Consider the following 20,630-nt stretch of genomic DNA (forward strand, 5'->3'; position numbering starts at 1 on the left):
TCTCGTTAAAGGTTTATGGTTCCAAGGCGTTTTACAAAAATGAAGTCTCTAATTTAGTGCAAAACTTTAAAGACAGATTATCAAATTATTTGAAGACATCATAAGCTAAATGGGGTTTCGAGAATATTAACATAGAGGAGTACAAATAAGCCATTCACAGGAAAAGAATGCAGCTTAACTGTTTTGTTGTTTTTGTTTTTGTTTTTAATATAGCCGCCTTAACCCCTTCCAAAAAACAAAAACACCACCACACCACCACCACCAGTTCCTGGAAACAAAACAGAAGCTTCTTCAAAAGTGTGACACAAGTATTAGCTAATTTAAAGTTAATGTTAATAAGCCTTTTTATATATATATAAATTCTTTTCTAAAGTATACATTTTGGAAATATGGCTGATAAATGATTTTAAATGGTTGTTTTCTCTTAAATTCACTGAATATATTTTTCCGTGTAATTTTAAGCATTAGAAATGTGATAATATCTTAGTTCAAAGTTTTGGCAAATTTTTCTAATTATCATTTAATTACACATTACTGTTTCATCTAGTTCTTGTTAGTTAATGCCTGCTGATAATTTTGGTGTCCTTTTTTTCCTGCCTTATTCTACCTAGAGCCTAAATCTGAAGACCTTTACTGAAAGATGGTTGTAAGTGCACCGTAGACACAGTCACATTGTAAGTCAGTTTGAGTCCACTCATTTTGAAAGAGCAAGGACCAAGTTATGTGTACCCAGGGGATGATCAAAAATTCATTACGAGTAGTGAGTTTTTAATGCAACCTATGAGATCAAAGAGAAGGCTCTCTTTCTATTGCTCCACCCCCCCTTAACTAATTGAGTATGCACTTTAATCGCTGAACTAAAATCGTGCATGTTATTCATCCTTGTGTTAAATTCCAAACTAGAATAAAGCAGATATTTTCGTGGTCTCTGCTCCTAAGATTTGTAAATTTGATAGCTTTGTACTTCTCCAGTATCATTTTCCTAAAGTTAAATGTTTATAGTTAAGAGATGAACAATTCTGGTGTTAAACTTAGTATGAGGATGGCATTTAAGGGGCTACATTTAAGTTACTTAAATTCTTATTACCCCCTCCCCCAACCACTCAATTAAAAAGAAACAAACCAAACCAACTGCAGGGTAGTCTGATACATTGCCACATGTCAATGTTAGGCCAAATGCCTACATCAAAAAATAATCTAAGTAAATGCCCCAACTGCCTCACCCTTCACATTTAGATATATATGCTTAAAGATATGAAGATGCAGATATACACTGATAAAGCCACATACCCATGGCTAACTTCTTGACACAAGCCTAGGGAACAAATACGGCAAAATATTATTGGATAATATGGTCCACATAATTTTGTAGTTTCTTGTAATTTAGTGCAGATTACTTTTCTCAGTTATAATAATAGGTTAGTCTAAACTCAGTATATTGGAGCAATTTGTTTATTTTCACTATGACCCAGAGGAAAAACATAGAGTAAAATTCTGCATGCCAGTATCATTTTACTCACTAGTCTCAGTTCTTGATATAAAAAGATCATTGATCAGCTGAAGTAGAGTTCATAAATTCTCTTCACCAGAATTCAACCGTTGTATACATAAGAACCTCTTGGACCCTCACTTGTGTGTCTTTGTAATATGGTAGTAGTAAGGTATTTTACACCTCATCCTAACCCCAGCGTCTGGCTTCCCATCATTGATGGAGAGGACGTGTGAATGCAGGTGGCCTCTTCTTTACCAGTCTTTCAGTATTTGATACCTACTGTCAAATTCAGTATTCAGCTTTAGGTCTAGGTCAGCACTTTTCAATAGAGATATAACGTGAGCCACATATGTAATTTTAACATTCCTAGTAGCTGATTTTTTTAAAATAACATAAATATATGGAATTAATTTTAATGTATTTTATTTAACCCACCATATTTAAAATAGAATCATTTTGACATGTCAGTATTCAAAAATTATTAATAAGGTACTTCTTTATACTGTGTCTTCAAAGTTTGGTATGTGTTTGACCTACCACATCTCAATTCAAACAAGTCACATTTCAAGTGCTCAGTAGCCGTTATGTGGCCACAGGCTGCCATATTGGACAACAGAGGTCTAAGATGTATATGATTTGGGGAAATGCTTGCTTATTTCTCTAAGCTTCAGTTTCCTTATCTGTGAAATAGAGATTAGCATGCACCTTCCAGAGTCCTTGTTAGAATTAAATGAGATAATGTATTTTAACATTCCCAAAACAATACCAGTACACAGAAATTGCTCAAAAAATTCTAGCTGTCATTCTTACTTTAATAACTTTGTCATTTATCTTCCTTAAATGTTACCCTTGATATAAATGTAATTTTAGAAGAAATAAATTTGTAACTGCATTTTGGAATTCATTACTTAGTATATTCAAGATGAGACTTTGTGTTGGTATTCTCTTGAAATTATTTCCCCTTATGAAGGATCTGATGGAAAAGGGCATGAGAATGAACATTTAACTTCAAGTACAGTATAGCAATAATGCATAGCACTAATGCATAGCCAAACAACGAATGGAGCTTTTCATTTTTCATTTTCATTTCAAATAATAGCAGTCATTTTCAAGGATTGCTATTACTTGAAATGTTTCACTTTTAAGAAATGTGAAACTGACCCATACTCCCTTAAGTGTCTGTAAGTGTACATACCTCCGTATACATACATGACCTCTTGTCAAAGCCAAGTGGACCAACTGAAAATGGCTATATTTGTAAATTCATATGCTTTCTTTTCTTAACTTGATTTTGGGTGAGATGACACACACAAAGAAGAGTAACAGGGATATAGGAAATGTTTTTCAGTTGAAATAAAACTAGAATTTTTTTCTGATTTTGTAATTGCTTTTCTCATTGTTACCCATGCCAGGATCAGCCATGGTCCTGACGTGAAGTTCTTGGAACATGATATACAAGGCCTCTTTGCTGTTAGGAAAAAGTCCAGAAATCTTCAACATGACCTTTCACAGTCCAGCTTGCTCTTATCCCTCCCTGCCTGTGCAGCCTCACCTCTTGCACCCATCCTTTTATTCTAGCACCCAGACCTTAAGTCCTTGAAAGTACCTTTCTCTGGGCTCTCCTTTGGCCTGTGGAAATCTACCTTTTGCAGAGTTAATTCCTACTCCGTCTTTCACCCTCACCCCTGCTTAATCCATTTATACCGGAGGTTGCAAATGTTTTTTGTGAAATATCAGACCTTAGCAATGACCTTGAACAGTAGGATATAAATAACTCCCACAAGCTTAGCGTTCCAATAATGGAACACTAGGCATAGATGAGTTAAAAGATTTTTCCCCACTGAGGGAAGATGTCCTCTCAAACCAAAGTAACCCCTTTCCTGTCTTCCCTTACTAAACTTTATGTCTCACCTCTTCGCTCAATCACACATACCCTGTCCTTTCCCTTTTCTTTGAAGCACTCATCCAAATTTAATTATTTGTGTGATAATTTATGGGTAGCCAGCCTTTCTCACAAAACTCTAAGCCCACGTAGGTAACACAGCTCCTACTAGCACATAGGAAACAAGAAAAAATGTTGAAAAAATGAATGTTCAGAAAGAAAAGTATTTGTATTGTTGTTTGGCCTCAGTTTCCCTAAACATTTTGATTTCATAGATGGAGGAGATGATCTTTTAAAGTTCATTTTGCAGATGGAGATGATCTTCCTTCAGCTCGAACTTTCTGTGAGAACACTTCCAGTTGGGGCAGTGTTTAATACGAACCTCAAAGAATCAGAAACATGATGTATTCCAGATGGAGGAAATGGCACAGGAAATGCATAGAATATGTTTTTTGGATGTTAAATAGAGCAGACTGGCCAAATGGGGAATGTATATAGAAGTGTGAGGGGAGGTAAGGTGAAAATTTTTAAAGCTAAATTACTGAAGGTTAAAGACTTTGGAGTTGATCATGTAGTCAAGGACCATAATCACAATTGTCATAGGTATAGCAATATGTAGTGATATGGTAGATGTCTTAGTGGTAATAGACTACTCTGTTTCATAACAGGAAGAATAGTCATAAATGTTGTGATAATCCAGTTTTTACGTGAAGTGTGAAGATCCTGAATTAGCATGGTGTCTGTAGTAACAGGAGAGAAAGGATGCGAGGAATGTTGTAAAGAATGAAGTAATCAAACTCAGTGGTAGAGGAAGAGGAAAAGGTCAGAAGTAACCTTGACATTTTGAAATGAACAAATAGGATTATGGAGGAATAGCTGGGGGAGATTATTTTCAGTTTTGGAGATGGTAATTATCCAGATAGCCAGCCTAATAAGTAATTAGAATATTTGAATAAAGCCTGAAAGGTCAGGTTATGTATGAATATGAAGACTCAGGATCATCTGCGTAGTTCAGATTGGGAGAGTAGATGAAACCTACTGGGTAGAGTATAGAGACAGAAATGAATGGATATGGCTAACAATAGAAATGAGGAATGAATGAATATAGCCAAGGATAGAACTCGAGAGTTGTAAGATACACAGTGGAGACTTCCTATATTGCAGTAGGCGAGAAGGCGTGGGGTGTTTTAAGATTGGGAAAAAGATAGTTGACTAGCACTACCCAAGGTGAGTAAGTTGTTGTTTTTTTAAGATTATTATTAATTTTCTATATCACTTAAGTGGTCACTTTCAAGTGAGCTGGCTGATTGTTTACACTTTCCCCCTTACCATAAGTAGCTATTAAAGCCTACTCTAAAACAGAAGCATATTACCAATTGTTACACATAGATCTTTGGCCCATGACAGTTTGGTGCTGGAGAGCCGAAACGAGAGTATACATCAAAAGATGTCTGTCCCAAGTAAGTGAAACTTCTGGAGCTCTGCTACCGTTTTTCCCTCTAAAAATACCTGCTTCCCCAGTACCAAAACTTAATTCAAAGCTGGACCTCCCAGGTACAGAGCCTAATAGCTATGGGTCACTTTTTTTTTGTTTTGTTTTGGTACTGGTGAATTAGTAGGAATAATTTTTAATAATAAATATATATATCATGAAGAATTGATGACTAAATCCTGAAAGTCAGACATAAATCCAAACAAAGAATTTGGGTATGAAGATAAGGACTGATGGTGAAACCTGTATCCACTTAAATACAAAACTAAGATAAAAGAATTGTGAGAATTATGGCTGCCAAACAGAATATTAAAGTTAAAAACACTGACAATATGAAACAATATAACTAGTAAGTCAGGATGAGAGGAGGGAAATAGTTATGAGTGCTCACTTCATCTTTCATGAGAGGGATTTAAATGGTCAAAAAATTGAAATTTGTTTTGAAAATGACTCGAAGAGCTCAATGTTTTTCATGATCTTTTTTTCTTTAAAAACCACTTTATTGAGGTATGATTGATGTACAAAAAGCCAGACATATTTAATGTGTACAACTCAGTGAGTTTAGAGATAAGCATACACTTGTGAAATCACCACAATCAATGCTGTAAAACTATCCATCACCTCCAAAAGTTTCCCCGTGCTTTATTTATCTATCCATTCACTCATTCATTCATTCATTCATTTTTTTTGTAGTAAGAACACAACATAAGTTCTATCTTCTTAGCAAATGTTTATACAATACAGTATTGTTAACTAGAAGTACTATTACCGTACAGATGTCTGGGACTTACTTATCTTGCATAACTGAACTTCATACAGTGAATCACTTTATGTGGCCCAGAAGTTTTTCCTGAAAAGGAAACTTTTGTTTTGGCTGCATTGTAAAATTACAGGTTACAGTATATAGTTTTCTTTTTGCCACTCCAGGATTGTAATTTTTAAAGCTCAATTTGGAGTTGGAGGAGATGATGTCTCTTCCTCTCTAACATTCTGTGAGAGCACTTTTGTCTGGCCGGGGTGATGAGGGAAGGGGTCAAGTTTAATATGAACCTTAAAGAATCAGCAGCCTGTGACCCACAATTTTGTTTAGTTAAGATTTGATAATTGTATCAATAAAATCTACAATAAGGAATAATTATACTAATACTTATTTTTTAATGGAGGGCAAAAATAATTTAAATTATTAAACATTAAGGAAGAGGTAGAGGAACTAAGAAAAATCACTGGATTTCACAGCCAACAGGAAGAGCCAACAAAGTTGGAATCTATTTGCTAAAGTTTCAGTAGCAATACACTTGAGTGATTTAATTTCTGTGTGTGAAGTTCTGGGAAATTACATATGGCACAATAAGGTGCATATATTATGCATGTATATGTACATATTTTTAAGCAAGGATCTTTACATAAAACCAAGTACACTGTACTTAAGGGAATTTTTTTTCAGGGGTATTTTTTTCTTTTCAGTTCTCTTTTAGTCATTGTCTTTAGAACCTTATTGCCTAGGGAAGCATGTATGCCTTACTCTGGGGTTTTCTTTGCTTCTGTTTTGATTTTTCCCTGTTTTCTGTTTCTCTCCATCTGTTCTTACCTACTGTTTTTTTACATACTTATATTTTTCAGGCCTATGTTGTAAAAAGAGTTTTAAGTACTCTAAATTTTTTTGGAGTAATAAGAGTTTGAATATGAGCAGACTTTCAAACAAGGTAAAACTGATGGTGACTGAATAGTTACTAAAGGAAATGTATAGCTATTGTGTTTATGTAGGAAATTTATCTTGAAATTTTAATGGTGTGCAGAAATATGCCATATATATTGCCATTTCATTTGTTACTTTGACACTTGTGGTTCATATCATTAAAAATTATTCTCAGCCTGACAGAGAAAAGTTTAATTTCGTAAACATCCTTTCTGCTTTACCAGATCAAACTCAGCCTTTTAGTAGAGTAATACCAATAATAGTAATGCTGTAATTGTGGACATCTGCATTTCAGTCAAGTATGTTAAATAAAGCATAAATATATTAGTAAAATTTAAAGTAATCAAAATAACTAAAAACAATATTTGAAGATTCTAATACATAATCTAGCTAAGATTTTGACATGGTATGTATTAAATTCTTTCTCTGGCATAATTGGATAGATGGGGATTTGTTCTTGTTTTTTATTTCTCTAATACATTTAAGATTTTAAAACATACCAAAATTTATATTTAGGGAGAAATAAGGTGACTTATAATTTTTATTTTTAAATTGTTATCTGTCAAAAAGCCAAATATTGGAAAAAATTAACAACTATCTCTATTTCTATAGATCCACTCAGCAGGGGATTTCACATTTTCTTAATCAGGGCCCTCAGTAAGAAGTACATTTTATATTGTGACTTAGTGCACACATAGGAATAAATACATCTAGCCGAAATCAACATTTCATAAGACAGTAAACTTGCTATGTTGCTTGTATTACTTTTTCTATTTATTTTTTTCTATTTTATTTCGTTGTTTTTAAGTGCTTTTCATGACCCACCAAATTGATTTTATCACACATAGCTTGGAAACTGCTATCCTAGGACATTTTTACTCTAAGAAAACTAAATGTAACTATCTGTTTAATATTTCATCTTCTCTCTCCTGCTTTTCTGGTTCCCAGCAATGCTGTGTAAGATTACGAAAATGAAGTACTTCCCAATGTGAGTTAGTAAATACTACCTGTAATTCAGAGAAAGATAGCATTTAGTCACTGAACAAAAAGATATAGCATATCTTTTGAGAAAGCATTTATCTCTGTTGTGCATATTAGAAATATGAGAATGTATTTCTCATGTAATTTTGTTCATTCTAGTAATTCAAGATAACTTTTGCCTTGTGAAAACTTAGAACAGAGAAAGGGAGGTTGTGGTAGTATTCAGACTTGAATACATGAGTGCGGGATTATCCATTTCAAGAACAGTTGCTGAGGAGGTTCAGAAAACTCAGAATAGAGGTCTGCTGCATCTATCCAGGATAACACTGATTCACCTCTCCCTGTAAGACAGTAAAACTATAAATATCTTAAAATCACTTAGTAAAGTTACCCAAGAGAAACATTGAAAAACCTTTATTTAAAACATTTAGGAGTGTTCTCATGCTTTCCTGACCCTTAGAAATTAATAATTCAAATGTGGAAATACTATATTAATAATTCAATGCATATTAGTATTTTCTCTACTAAGTATCTTTACAGCTGTCTCTGTAAATGAAATCTTAGAGTATTTTAAGAGACAGGGTCTTGTTCTGTTGCCCAGGCTGGAGTGCAGCGGCGCCATCAGAGCTTACTGCAGCCTCTAACTCCTGGGCTCAAGCAACCCTTCTGCCTCAGCCATCTGAATAGCTAGGACTACAGAGCAGGCACCACCGCATCCAAGTAATTCTTTAAAAATTTTTTCTAGAGATGGGATCTTGTTATTTTGCCCAGGCTGGTCTCAAACTCCTGGCCTCAAGTGTTCCGACTACCTCAACTGCCCAAAGCACTGGGATTACAGGCCTGAGCCACTGCCCCTGGTCCTAAATTAATTCATCTTTAGGTTTCCAATGAACATTATGAATACTGTATGTATTATAATTCTCGAATGGAGTATTTTATTGTATATACTTATCTTCTCATCCATGAAGACAGCGAATGTTAATCTCATTAAAGCTGAGCTCCAGCACTTATTAGTTATGTAATTAGGAGCAAGTTGACATTCCTTGCATTTTAATTTCCTCATTTGTAATATGAGTATGATGTAGTAACTCATGAGATAATGAACGTAAAGTGTTTCTTTACATAGTGAACCTAAAATATCAATAATAAAGTTTCACCAAGAATCACAGAAATAGGAATGAAACCCAGCCTTTTATCTGTATACTGCCACGTGATTTCTTAGGAATTAGGCTCAATTGTCTTACTATATTGAGATGAATTATATACCTAGTATAGTATAACATTTCTGTTTTTCCCATTGCTTTCTCCTCTGTGTTTTAAGTGCTCTAACACTACGTTATAGAACTTACAGCATAGACCTTGAGTGCTTTGTGTTTTTGCCTTCCCCTAGAGACCTAAATATATTGGCTATAAATGGTGGCAGTAAATTTTTTGACTCATGAGGAATTGTGATGATTTTTAGTACACATATTTTAAATATTAAAATGTGACATAAAAAGCAATCAGCATATTAGTATTTGTTAACACTTCTCTTTTTAAAAAAGTTAATAATGATAGTAGACCTCTTCATGAATACCAAATATGCATGGGGTGAAGATAATTTTAACAGTCTTTATGGCTAGTTATATATAGTAACATGCTGGCATCGCTTTTTAATAAATCAAATTGAGAAAAGTTTTGTCTTTGTATAAAAGTCATCACTATCAACTAATATCATTTAAGCCACCTCATTTGCATAACATTGCCTTGGGCATTATACAGAATAAGAACAAGATACTATCTTTGTCCTTCTGGTGTGCCAAAATGTCCTATAAATGGGTATATATTTTGCAGTATTGAGTTATACAGAAATATATTTTTAAAGACACTTTGATTTCTAAATTTCAAAATATTTTTGCACCAAAAACATTGCTCTTATTAGGCCACCTTTTCTAAGGAATTTTTTATTCATTTTATGGAAATTCAGAATTTTGTCTACAAGACTAATGACAACAATTGTATAGTTATATATAATCGCCTTTTTGTATATGTCTTAGTCTCTTCAGGCTGCTATAACAAAATTCCTTCGACTGTGTAATTTATAAACAATAGAAATGTATTGCTGACAGTTCTAGATGCCAGGAAATCCAAAGTCAAGACACCAGCAAAATTCGTGTCACAAATGGTGCCTCTTGCTGCATCTTCATATGGTGTAAGGGGCAAAATGGCTCCCACAAACCTCCTTTATAAGGGCACTAATCCCATTCATGAGGGTGGAGCCATCATGACCGAATCACTTCCTAAAGTCCCCACCTCTTCATTCTATCACACTGGGGATTAAATTTCAACATATGAATTTTAGGGAGACAAGCATTCAGACCACAGCAGTATATTTAGTACATTTTTATCCTCCCTATCTAAAATATAATTTCTCCTTCCCTCAATGATCCCCTTACACTCCACTGCTTTCTTTTTCTACTTCGTGAACCAACAGTCCCAACAAACTTTGACAATCAGTAATGTTGACTGGTAAAGTGAAGCACTGAAATCCTATTGTTAAGTAGCCACATACATACATACATGCATACATACATACATACATGAAAGCTAACCAGAAAATGAACTAAACTTAATTATTTTTAGTTTATTTTTTATGAGCAAGTGATGAGAAAATAATTTCTAATGGTTAATCCAGTTTATGCATAATACCAATGATATAAAACTTTTTTACAATGGTCTAGCATTAAGGAACTATAATGTTTGCATAAACCCTATGTCTGTTCTTGCTGGATGGTCAACTAGTTTTGGAGTGCTGTTACCTTTATTGAAGAAGGATGTAAACAGAGCATTATCTCAATAGGTGCAGCTGCTGTGTGGAGCTCTGTGCAGGGAGAGTCCCCCAGCTGTGTGTGAGCTCAGTCATGGGAATACTGTGATCCACCAGCAGCATTTGTCCTGAGAGAGGCAGCCAGGATGTTGTATGTTTACCATCCCTGCTGAACAAATCAGTATCTTAATTATGGTAGGATGCCTCCCAGAGGTATATACATTTTAAAAGGCTACTCTTGATGACAGAAAATGTTTATTTCTAAGGCCACCCTGAGCACATCATCTGGTTTTATTGAAGGAAATACTTGTACATTTATGGAGGGAAGGAAATTTATTTTATTGCTTGCATCAGCATATCCTACTAAGTAATGAGTCCTGAAGCTTTTCTTTATAGGCCACAGTGAGTGGCTTCTTAACAATCACATATCTATTTTCCTTTGAATAAGTACCATTGCTTCAATCTATTCCCTTTTCTCCAAAGGTGACTGTATGTCTCTTTTATCTGGGACAGTTCAGGTCTATGCTTGTTGTTCTCTACATTTATTTACAGTACCCCTTTCCATCTTGAAAGTATCTCAGTGTGGGCAATAAATTTTATGGTCACTATAGACTGTTACCTCAAATTCTCTCTTTTTTTTTAAATCATGACAATTCAAATCCCATTTGTGCATATATTTTTGAGATACCTTGTTTAAATAAACAGTATCTTTCTCTGACCTGGCCAGCTTCCTTTTTTAAAGCTTTTGTTAATTTGGGTAAACAAATCCTCATGAACTGGAAATGTTGCTCAGTTTTGAAAGATGACATCTTTTTTACTAAATGCTCTTGATTAAAGATGGCTGCAGATTCTTTGACACAACTTCCATTGAGAAGTAGGATCCGTTTCCTCTCCCTTTGAGTCTGTGCTGCCTGTTAAGACTGTGTTGATCCATAGAGTATGCTGGAAGTGATAACCAAGCCAGTTTGGGGCCTAATCTCTGAGAAGACTAACACCTTCCGCCTTACTTTCTTGAAGCCCTGAGCTACCACATAGGAAGTCCAGCTATGCTGCTGGAAAATTCACGGAGAGGCTCGCAGGCTAGATAGAGAGGAGGAGGGAGCTCCCTTCCAGCCATTCCTACCAACGTGCCAGGCCTCAAGTGAGGCCATCTTTGACTCGCCAGCCCAGCCTTGCTCACTATAACTAAAGACCTCTGAGTGGCCCCAGTCAATATGATGTAGAACAGAAGAACTGCCCAACTGAGTTCTGCCCAAATTGTTGACCCACAGCATCATGCAATGTAGTAAAATGGCTATTTTAAGCCCCTAAGTTTTGGGATAGTTTTATGCAGCAGTAGTTATCTGGAACAATAACACATTTTTAGATAAACATGTTATTTTAGAAATTATTTTGGTAAGAGTACTATTGATCCTTTTGGTTTCTTTGTGAAGATCTTTAAAAAAAATTTATTGAAGATGATTGAATAAATTTGAACTCTTAAAATACAGCAAATTTATGGAGCACCTACCAACTGCCCTTGCAATTGATCTACCCAATGTCATTTGACCACTCTCACTCATGCATGACTAACTGTACTTTGAAGATCACATTTAATCGTATTAAGAATGTAGTGTATTATGGCTTAATTTCAGCAGAAAATTCAAATGTATGTATGTGCCCTTTGCAACTGTTTATACTCATAGTCTGAACTGCCGTCTCCCCCTTCACTCTACCCACAGGGTGTACTGTTTATAAAAGTAATTGATGTAAACCATCTAATTTCTGTTGATGAAGAAAGAGTCTATTATTTGGTGGTGCTCTGCCTCAATTTTGATATCTAGCACCTGACACATAGAAAATATCTAGTAAATATTTGTTGAATTTATAAGTAAAGATCCCTGCATTCTGTATTTTGACAGTTTCCCTCCAGATCCCAGATCTCTGGAGACCCCTTATGCATCAAATCAATTTAAGCATTTCAGTGTCTAACACAAGGCATGATAAAAATAATAAAGCATTTTAGATAGTGTACATCCAAAAATGCGTTTTTAGCCTGGTGGCCATGGACATGTTTGCATTGATTTTGTGACATTTTTGTTACTCCAGACACCATGGACTACTTGAGAAAAGTGTCAGATTTGAAGACCATCACTTCATTATCTCATTCTACTTTGTGTGTCTATAAGTGTCAAGAACTGATTCCAGCACTGGGGATACAGCTGCATATAAAACATTCATTGCCCTTGCCTTCCTCAGGTCCCAGATGTAACTTTAAAGGTAGCACACCTGGCTTCAGGCAGAAACAAGACTTTAGCTCAAAACTCCTTATACTACTCAGAGTTCTTGGGTTTTTTTTTTTTTTTCTTTTTTCTTTTTTTATTAACCCACCTTGTCTTAGCTAGGCCTTCAGAGCCATGGTTCACAGCTAGTGACTTGACTTAGTATTTACTGCAGGAAGATGAACAGAATAAGGAAAGCTACTTCTGTTTGGAAAAGATGGTATTAGATATTAGAGGGAAAGGTATCTATCCTGTTTTTCTCAAATCTTTTCCACAAGAATAATGGTTTTCAGACTAGATGGTTAGTTTTGGCCATCCTTGGCCAGAGGAATGGAAGCCAGAGATAGGAGATAAAACATAAATAACAGTTTTGGTACATTTTTACAGCTATATCACCATTAAGATTCTAGAACTGCCTTACTAACAGACGATTTGAGAGAACTTAGAGAAGGATAATTCTCATTTCTGTAGTATTTTACAATATCCACAGTACTTATTAATTCACGTATGGCTGTAGGGCGGGAGGCTGTAAAACAGGCTGATTGCCCAAGTGTGGTGTGTAACACCACACTAAGCTGTTAGTAAAGTCATCATCATCATCTTCCTTAACATTACACCTAAGTATCAATTAATATTTGTTTCACAAATAAGGAACCTGAGGCTCAGAAAGCTCATGACATATCCAAGGAGGCAGAACTGGGACTTATTTCTAGGTCCTCTAACTCTAGATCCAGCTCTCTCTTGTGGTACACTTCATCTTAATTTTCCCCAGTGACCAAATTGTGGTTGGCCTGGACTGTTAATCTAGAAATAATTTACCCAGAAAAAAACTCAGGTTCGCTCACTTGATGAGTAACAACTCCCCATGAGAATGTGGGTTTTGATCAATAGGAGTTTTATTACTTGGTGCTAGGAAGTATGACACTGTAAGGATTCTTCAAGGCACTGCCTCCCTAAGGAAAAGCAACAGGAGGGCTTTATGGGGCAATGGAGAGGAGAGAAGGGTGCAGCCTTGAATATGGAGGAGGGATCCCAGGTGCACAGATGCAGTGAGCCATCATGCCAGCACATAGGTCGCATGTTATGGTAATGAAGCTGTTGCCTCTCCCACGGTGGAGACTTTAGCATAGTAAGTTGCAGGGGTCTGTCAGGAGCTAGTTTAAGCCAACAAAGTGACCGCATTCCACACAGGCTGTAGGGCAGGAGGTTGTAAAACAGGCTGATTGCCCAAGTTGATGAAATTCCTATAAACCCTGGAAACCTCCTTGTCTGCTTACAGATAGGCTTTTAGCTAGTCACTGTAGATCTGCTACATATTTTTATGGGATAGTTGGTTGGGGGAATCACTGAAAAAGCAATGTTTTAAGGTAATTATTACGGAAGTAGCATAGGATAGAGTAGAAGAGTGAGAAATTGGAGGCAAGACCAGTTAGGAGACTGTTGCAGTGTCTTAGGTATGAGTTACTTTGGAAATGAAAGCGTTTTTGTAGTGGGAGTGAAAATGATGGGACAGATTTCCTCACATCCAGTAATTCCTGTTCTGTCCATCCCTGTAATCACTACTGGACTAGACCTGTTGTTGCGGCCTCTCATTACACCTGATCGTGCTTAGAGACTATTGGACACTCTGTTGCTTACCATCCACTCTCCCTTGCCCCACAGTGAATTCTTAAAACTATCTTTCTGACTTCTTTCATTTCAGTGTTGGCTTGAACCCTGTCAAAATGTAACTCTTCATTCTCCATTGGCTGCTGTTGAGGGCCATAACCTCTGCCAACAATGATAGTTTTCAGCTCCTTTCTTCATTGTGCATTTGTTTTATTTGTTTTTTTTCCATGTCATCTGTTACTTCTCCTGGTTCAAGTGAAAAGACCTTTTTAATAGGCGTCGCCAATAAATCTCATGCCAGTTGAACCAACCAGTTACAACAAGCCATGAATAATGAAGGTACTTCCTCTTCCTCTTCTGAGTTGTTTATTGCTGGGCAGAAGAAATGCTAATTCTGTTGGCCTCATAACCTGAGTTTTCTAGAAAGCTGTATTATAGAGATTCAGTGTTTGGGGTTTTTTTTTTTTAAGTTTTATTTAGTGTTATGTGTACTGAGTGATTTAGAAATGATAAATATTCTAAGATCTTACTACAACAATAGAAAAATCTTGCAGGATAAATACTCTTCTGTTCATAATTTAAAAGTTCCTAAAAATCTTAGCTCTTCATAGCTTTGAAGCATCTTTATTTAAATCTTCTTCATTCAGAGGTAGCTTTAAAAAAGTAGTTGTAATTGAACTTTGTGTACTGAATTTTCATTCAAAACATTTTGCCAAAGATGCTGAAAATGAAGAGGTGTTGAAAAGATATATACTATAATTTAATCCAGATGTAAATTTAGGTAGCAGTTTCAAATAACTTGCCTATTCCTGAGTAACTGACTCAATTTAATCTTTTCAAGTACAATAGTCAGGCCTGTTTTTTAATGCACAGGTTTCAGATTTCAGTTCTCAAAAAGATAAAATGGATGTTGTATGTCCGAATACCTCTTCCCCTTCGAGAGATGAAAGCTGTGTGTTCTCCATATATGTGCCCGAGCTTCAGTTTTCCTTACTATTTAAATGATGTAAAAAAGCATGTTTTGTTGACAGATTTTTAAATGACATATTTTTTATTAAAATGTACACTCTAGCTACACATTCAAGTATCAAATACAGATCAATGACCACTGTCGTCCACCTTATTTTGAATGACTTAGATATTACGCTTAAAAAAAAAAGAATCAATTAGTTTATTCAGATAGGTTTTTTACATTTGGTTTCTAAATGATAAGGTTTGGGGCTTCTATTTGCAAACACTTCCTCACAAATAACACATTACTGGCACTTTACAATGGAAAATCTCCATTTCTAATTAAAAAACAGATTAAATGTAGTTTTATTATATTCCTTTTTCTTAACATGGATTTTTGAGGTACTGTGACATCTTGATATGCCTGAAGAGCACTGTGGTCAGTTGGATGCAATATATAGATCTAATAGTGAAGGAAATGTTTAGAATTATTGTTTTTATTTCCAATAACATGTTGTACTTCAGTGTTAATATTCATTATGCTTTCAGTCTTTAGCCAGTGTTGGATATAAATTAAACAGTATTGCATTGTACAGAAGTTTAAAATTGGTTAGTGATATTCTGCTGAGTAAGAAACTGACTGTGATCAGCTTAATCATGTGCCTTCTGTGATGTAAACACACAGCCAACAGGCATGTGCATGCAATTTGTCTTGAAGGTTATATTACTTTTCCTGTTTTAATGAAGAAATTGTTTATAATCTTACTGATTTTTTTTGTTTTTTTTATTGAGGTAGAAATTTTATGCAGTAAAGTGCACAAATTGTAGGTTTACAGCTGGGATGTGTACACCTGTAATCAAATCCCAAATGAAGATGGACAGACATTTCAGGCAACAAAGCAGGCTGCCTCATGTTCCATTTCAGCCACTTCCATACTCAGAGACCACCATAAATGAGTCATGCCTAGTAATGAACTTCTGGCTTCCATCATTCAGCATCCTCTATGGGATTCATCCGTGTTGTTGCATGGACCAGTAGTTAATTCTTTTTAATGGAGGTGCAGGATGCCCCTTGCATGAATATACCAGGATTTCATTAATTGTTCTGTCGATGGGGCATCTGGATAGTTTCTAGGTGGGGGTTATGAATGATGCTACTAAGAACATTCTAGTACATATCTTTTGGTGAATGAATATGTGTATACTTTCTTTTGGTGTAGCATTATTGGATCATAAGTACATGTGTTCAGTACTAATGTATACTGCCAAGTGATTTTTCAAAGTAGTTGTAAACAGCAAGAGTAACAATTATTCCACATCCTAACCAACATTTGATCAAGTCAGTCTTTTTAATTTTAATCAATCCGATAGGATTCTAGGAACCTCAGTGTGATTTTTATCTTTGTTTTCTTGGTGCATAATGATGTGGAGTACCTTTTCATATGCTTTATGACCATTTGGGTATTTTCTTTGGAGAAATACCCATTCAGGTCTTTTGTCCATTTTAAAAATTGGATTATCTTTTTTTATAATTTGTAGAAATTCTTTATACATTCTGGACACAAGTTCTTTATTAGATGTATGTATTGCACATACCTTTCCCCAATCTTTGCCTTACCTTTTCACTCACTTAATAGTTTCTTTGAGTGAGCATAAATTCTTAATTTTAATGAAGTCAAATTTTAAATTCTTTTTATGGTTAGTTCCTTTTTGTGTCCTGTTTAATATATCTTTTTCTACCTCAAGGTTCTGAGGATCCATTCTGCATATTTACTTCTAGAAGTATTATAACCTAACTTTAGTTTCTATGATCCATCTCTAATTTGTACGGGTGGTGTGAGATAGGGGGTCAGGGGATTTGTTTGTTTTGTTTTGCATATGGCTATTCAGTTGACCCAACATCATTTATATAAAGGACCATCTCCCCAGTAAATTGTAGCCGTACCTTTGTCATAAATCAGGCAAATCTATCTGTGTGAGTCTGTTTCTAGGCTATTTTCTCTTTTGCATTTCTCCCTTCTTATGCCTAAACCACAATCTTAATTTTTGTAACTTTATAGTAAGTATTGATATCTGGTGTCTAATCCTCCAGCTTTGTTTTTCAGATTTGCTTTGGCTCTTCTAGGTATTTTGCATTTCTGTAGAATCCTTTGCATTTTCAAGAATCAGTCTCACACACACACACACACACACACACACAACCAACGGAACCTTCTGGCATTTTGATTGGGATTGCATAGAATCCATAAGTCAATTAGTAGAGAAATTATGTGTTAATAATATTGCATCTTCCAGTAAGTAAATGTTATATATCTTTCATTTTATTTAGATATTTTTACATTTCTGTAAGCATTGGTTTGTAATTCTTGTTGTGAAGGTCTTTTACATCTTTAACTAGATTATTTTCAGTATTTGCTATTCTTTGGTGCTATTGTAAATGGTTCATTTTAAATGGATTTTCTAATTGTTTTCTAATTCTAATATGTTTGAATTCTAAGTGTAGATTAACCTGGTATCCACAACCCTTACTTTTTAAAACACTTTATAAGTTATGTTTATAGTTTTTATTTGTGTCTTTTTTTTCTTTGCCTTTTTGCACTGTCTGGGAACTTAATTGTACATAACATTTCCTTTTTTATACTTAAATATTCTTTTAATCATTTTGATTATAAAGCATAAATTACATATGTAATTACCTTTTTAAATTAAGTGTTTATAATTACAGAGTCACATGCAGTTTTATGAAATAATCAATTCCATGTACTCTTTACCCAGTTTTTCCCAGTGAGGTAACATCTTGCAAAACTGTAGTACAATATCACAAACAGAATATTGGCCTTGATACAGAACATTTCTATCACCACAGGATCTCTCGGGTTGCCCTTATAGTCACACTTACTCCCCTCCTTCCTTCCATTCCCCTTCCCCATCCTTAGTCCCTGCCAACCATTGGTCTGTTCTCCTTTTCTATAATTTTGCCATTTCAAGAAAGTTATGTAAGTGAAGTCATACAGAATGTAACCTGTTCGGATTGGCCCTTTTTACTCAGCTAAATTCCCTGGAGATTCATCCAAGGTGTTGTGTGTATCCATAGGTCATTCCTTATTATTGCTGAGTAGTGTATCTGATATAGATTTACTGCCGTTTGTTTACCCATTCACTTGAAGAAGGACATCTTGGTTGTTTCTGATTTTTACCTGTAAACATTTGTGTACAGGTTTTTATGTGATCATAAGTCTTTATTTTTCTGGGTTAAATGCCCAAGGGTGCAATTTTTCACTCGTGATGATTATCATGGTTAATTTTATGCTGCCATACTCTTAAGTAGTTGTCTAATTTTACATTCCATCAGCAATGTATCTAGTTTGCGTCCTCACCAGCATTTTAGTGTTGTCACTATTTTTTATTTTAGCCATTGTGATAAATGGCAAATGATGTTGCACATCTTTTCAAGTTCTTATTTGCCATCTACATCCTCTTCAGTGAAATGTCTGTCTATTCATGGCTTTTGCCCATTTTCTAATTGGATAGTTTGTTTTTACTATTGAGTCTTGAGAGATCTTTCTATGTTCTAGATATTAGTCTTGTCGGATCGATGTTTTGAAAAGTTTCTCCAAGTCTGTAGTTTGTCCTTTTATCCTCTCAGGTCTTTCACAGAGCAAAAATTTTAATTTTGATGAAATCTAATTTGGTTAGTGTTTACATGATATATCTTTTTCTATCCTTTTATCTTTAACTTATCTATTATATTTAAAGTGGATTTCTTCTTGATAGCATGGATGTAGGTCTTTTTAAAAAAATTAAGTCTGAAAATCTTTTTATTCATGTGTTTAAACCTGCGTTTAATGTAATTGCTAATATGCTTCAATTAGGCCCACCATTTTACTGCTTGTTTTCAATTTTTTCACCTGCTTATTTTTTTCTTCTCCCTCTTCTGCCTTCTTTCTGGTTATGTATAATTTTTTATATTTTATCTGTTGTCTTTTATGTTTTTTAAATGGTTGTTGTAGGTATTACATTATAAACACCTAACCTTTCACAGTCTACTTAGAGTTTGTATTGTACCACTTAGAGTAAAATGTAAAGAGCTTACAACCATGTAGGTCTCTGCTTTCCAGAGTTTCTGTATGTGTTACATCCACCTATATCAAAATCCTCAAAAAGGACTATGTTATAATTTTTTGTACGTTTATACATATTGTAAAGAACTTGAGGAAAAAATAATCTTATATTTACATAGTATTTACTATTTTTCTTTCCTCATTTTTAAAATTGCAAGATTGCTTTGATACTATTTTCCTTCAGCCCAAGGAATTTTCTTTAGTATTTCTTTTATAACAGATTCGCTAGTGATAAATTTTCTTAGATTTCCTTCACTTGAGAATATTATTTTCCTTTAGTTCTGAAGGATATTTTTGCTGATACAGTATTCTGTGTTGACAGGGTTTTTTGTTTTTTCATTTAGTATTGTAAAGATTGTTCTACTGTCTTCTGGCATCTGTGGTTTCTGATGAGAAATTTCCAGTCCTTTTGTTTGTTCTCCTATATGTAATGCATTTGTTTCTTTGGCTGCTTTCAAGATTTTATCTTTGTCTGTAGTTTCAAATGATTTGATTATACTGTGCTTTGACATAGTTCTGCTCATTTATTTTTTCAATCTTTTTTCTCTCATTTCTTCAAATTAGATCATTTTTGTTGATCTGTTAAGTTTACTGAATCTTTTGTCATGTACAGTCTTCTCATCCGTGAATGTTTTATCTCAGATATTATAATTTTCAGTTCTAAAATTTTCATGTGGTTTATTGTATTTTATGAGAGCATTTTATTTTTCTGTTTATTTCTAGAGTGTTTACCTCATAGAGCATGGTTATAATTGCTTCTTTAAAGTCTGATAATTTCAGCATCTAGGTCATATGACATCTATTGATAGTTTTTACCCTTGAGAATTAGTTTTTCTGGTTCTTTGCATGTTTGGTTATTTTAGATTGTGTTGGACATTTTTAGTATTATGTTGCTTAGTCTCTGGGGCCCTGTTACAGTCCTCTGTAGAATGTAGATTTCTTTTTTCCTTTTAGCCAATAACCAACCCACTGAGGTTCAAACTGCAAACTTTCTCCTTGTTTGGAAGATGATTCCGATGTCAGTTCAATTTTCAAAGCCTTTACTATGCTGTCTTGTGTATACACCACTCAGTGGCTAGTCTGAGACATAGGTAGTGGTTTAAATTGTAGTTCAGTTCTTTAACCTTTGTTATACTGCTTTGAGTCTTCCCACTAATACACAGCTCATATTAGCTTATGTTGATTCATACACAGAATTAGGGAATCTTTTTCTCTACTTTTCTCCTCTCTGGAGGGATCTCTGGGGTTCCTCCTGTTCTCTTTAGACCACAAGAGCCCATTTTTGGTCTGGCCAGAAACATGGTGTTTCAGAGTTTTAGCTTTCTGCACTGCCACACAGT

At 34.8% G+C, this 20,630-nt stretch overlaps 1 protein-coding gene across 2 annotated transcripts in view; it reads left to right on the forward strand.

Moving 5' to 3' along the window:
• The window catches only part of RAP2A (RAP2A, member of RAS oncogene family), a 33,494-nt gene that overhangs the window by 869 nt on the left and 11,995 nt on the right, over nucleotides 1-20,630 (forward strand). Inside the window, exon 2 of one of the 2 annotated variants that reach the window (XM_063595840.1) lies at nucleotides 214-11,067. The exons of the other annotated variant lie outside the window; for it this stretch is intronic. Coding sequence (XP_063451910.1) covers nucleotides 214-319 — 106 coding nt within the window. The 3' untranslated portion in view covers nucleotides 320-11,067. Of the gene's footprint in view, nucleotides 1-213; nucleotides 11,068-20,630 lie in introns of those variants that run through there. 2 annotated transcript variants of the gene reach the window in all.

Source organism: Pan paniscus, chromosome 14 (genome assembly GCF_029289425.2).
Source record: "Pan paniscus chromosome 14, NHGRI_mPanPan1-v2.0_pri, whole genome shotgun sequence".
In the NCBI taxonomy this organism is placed as follows: Eukaryota; Metazoa; Chordata; class Mammalia; order Primates; family Hominidae; genus Pan; species Pan paniscus.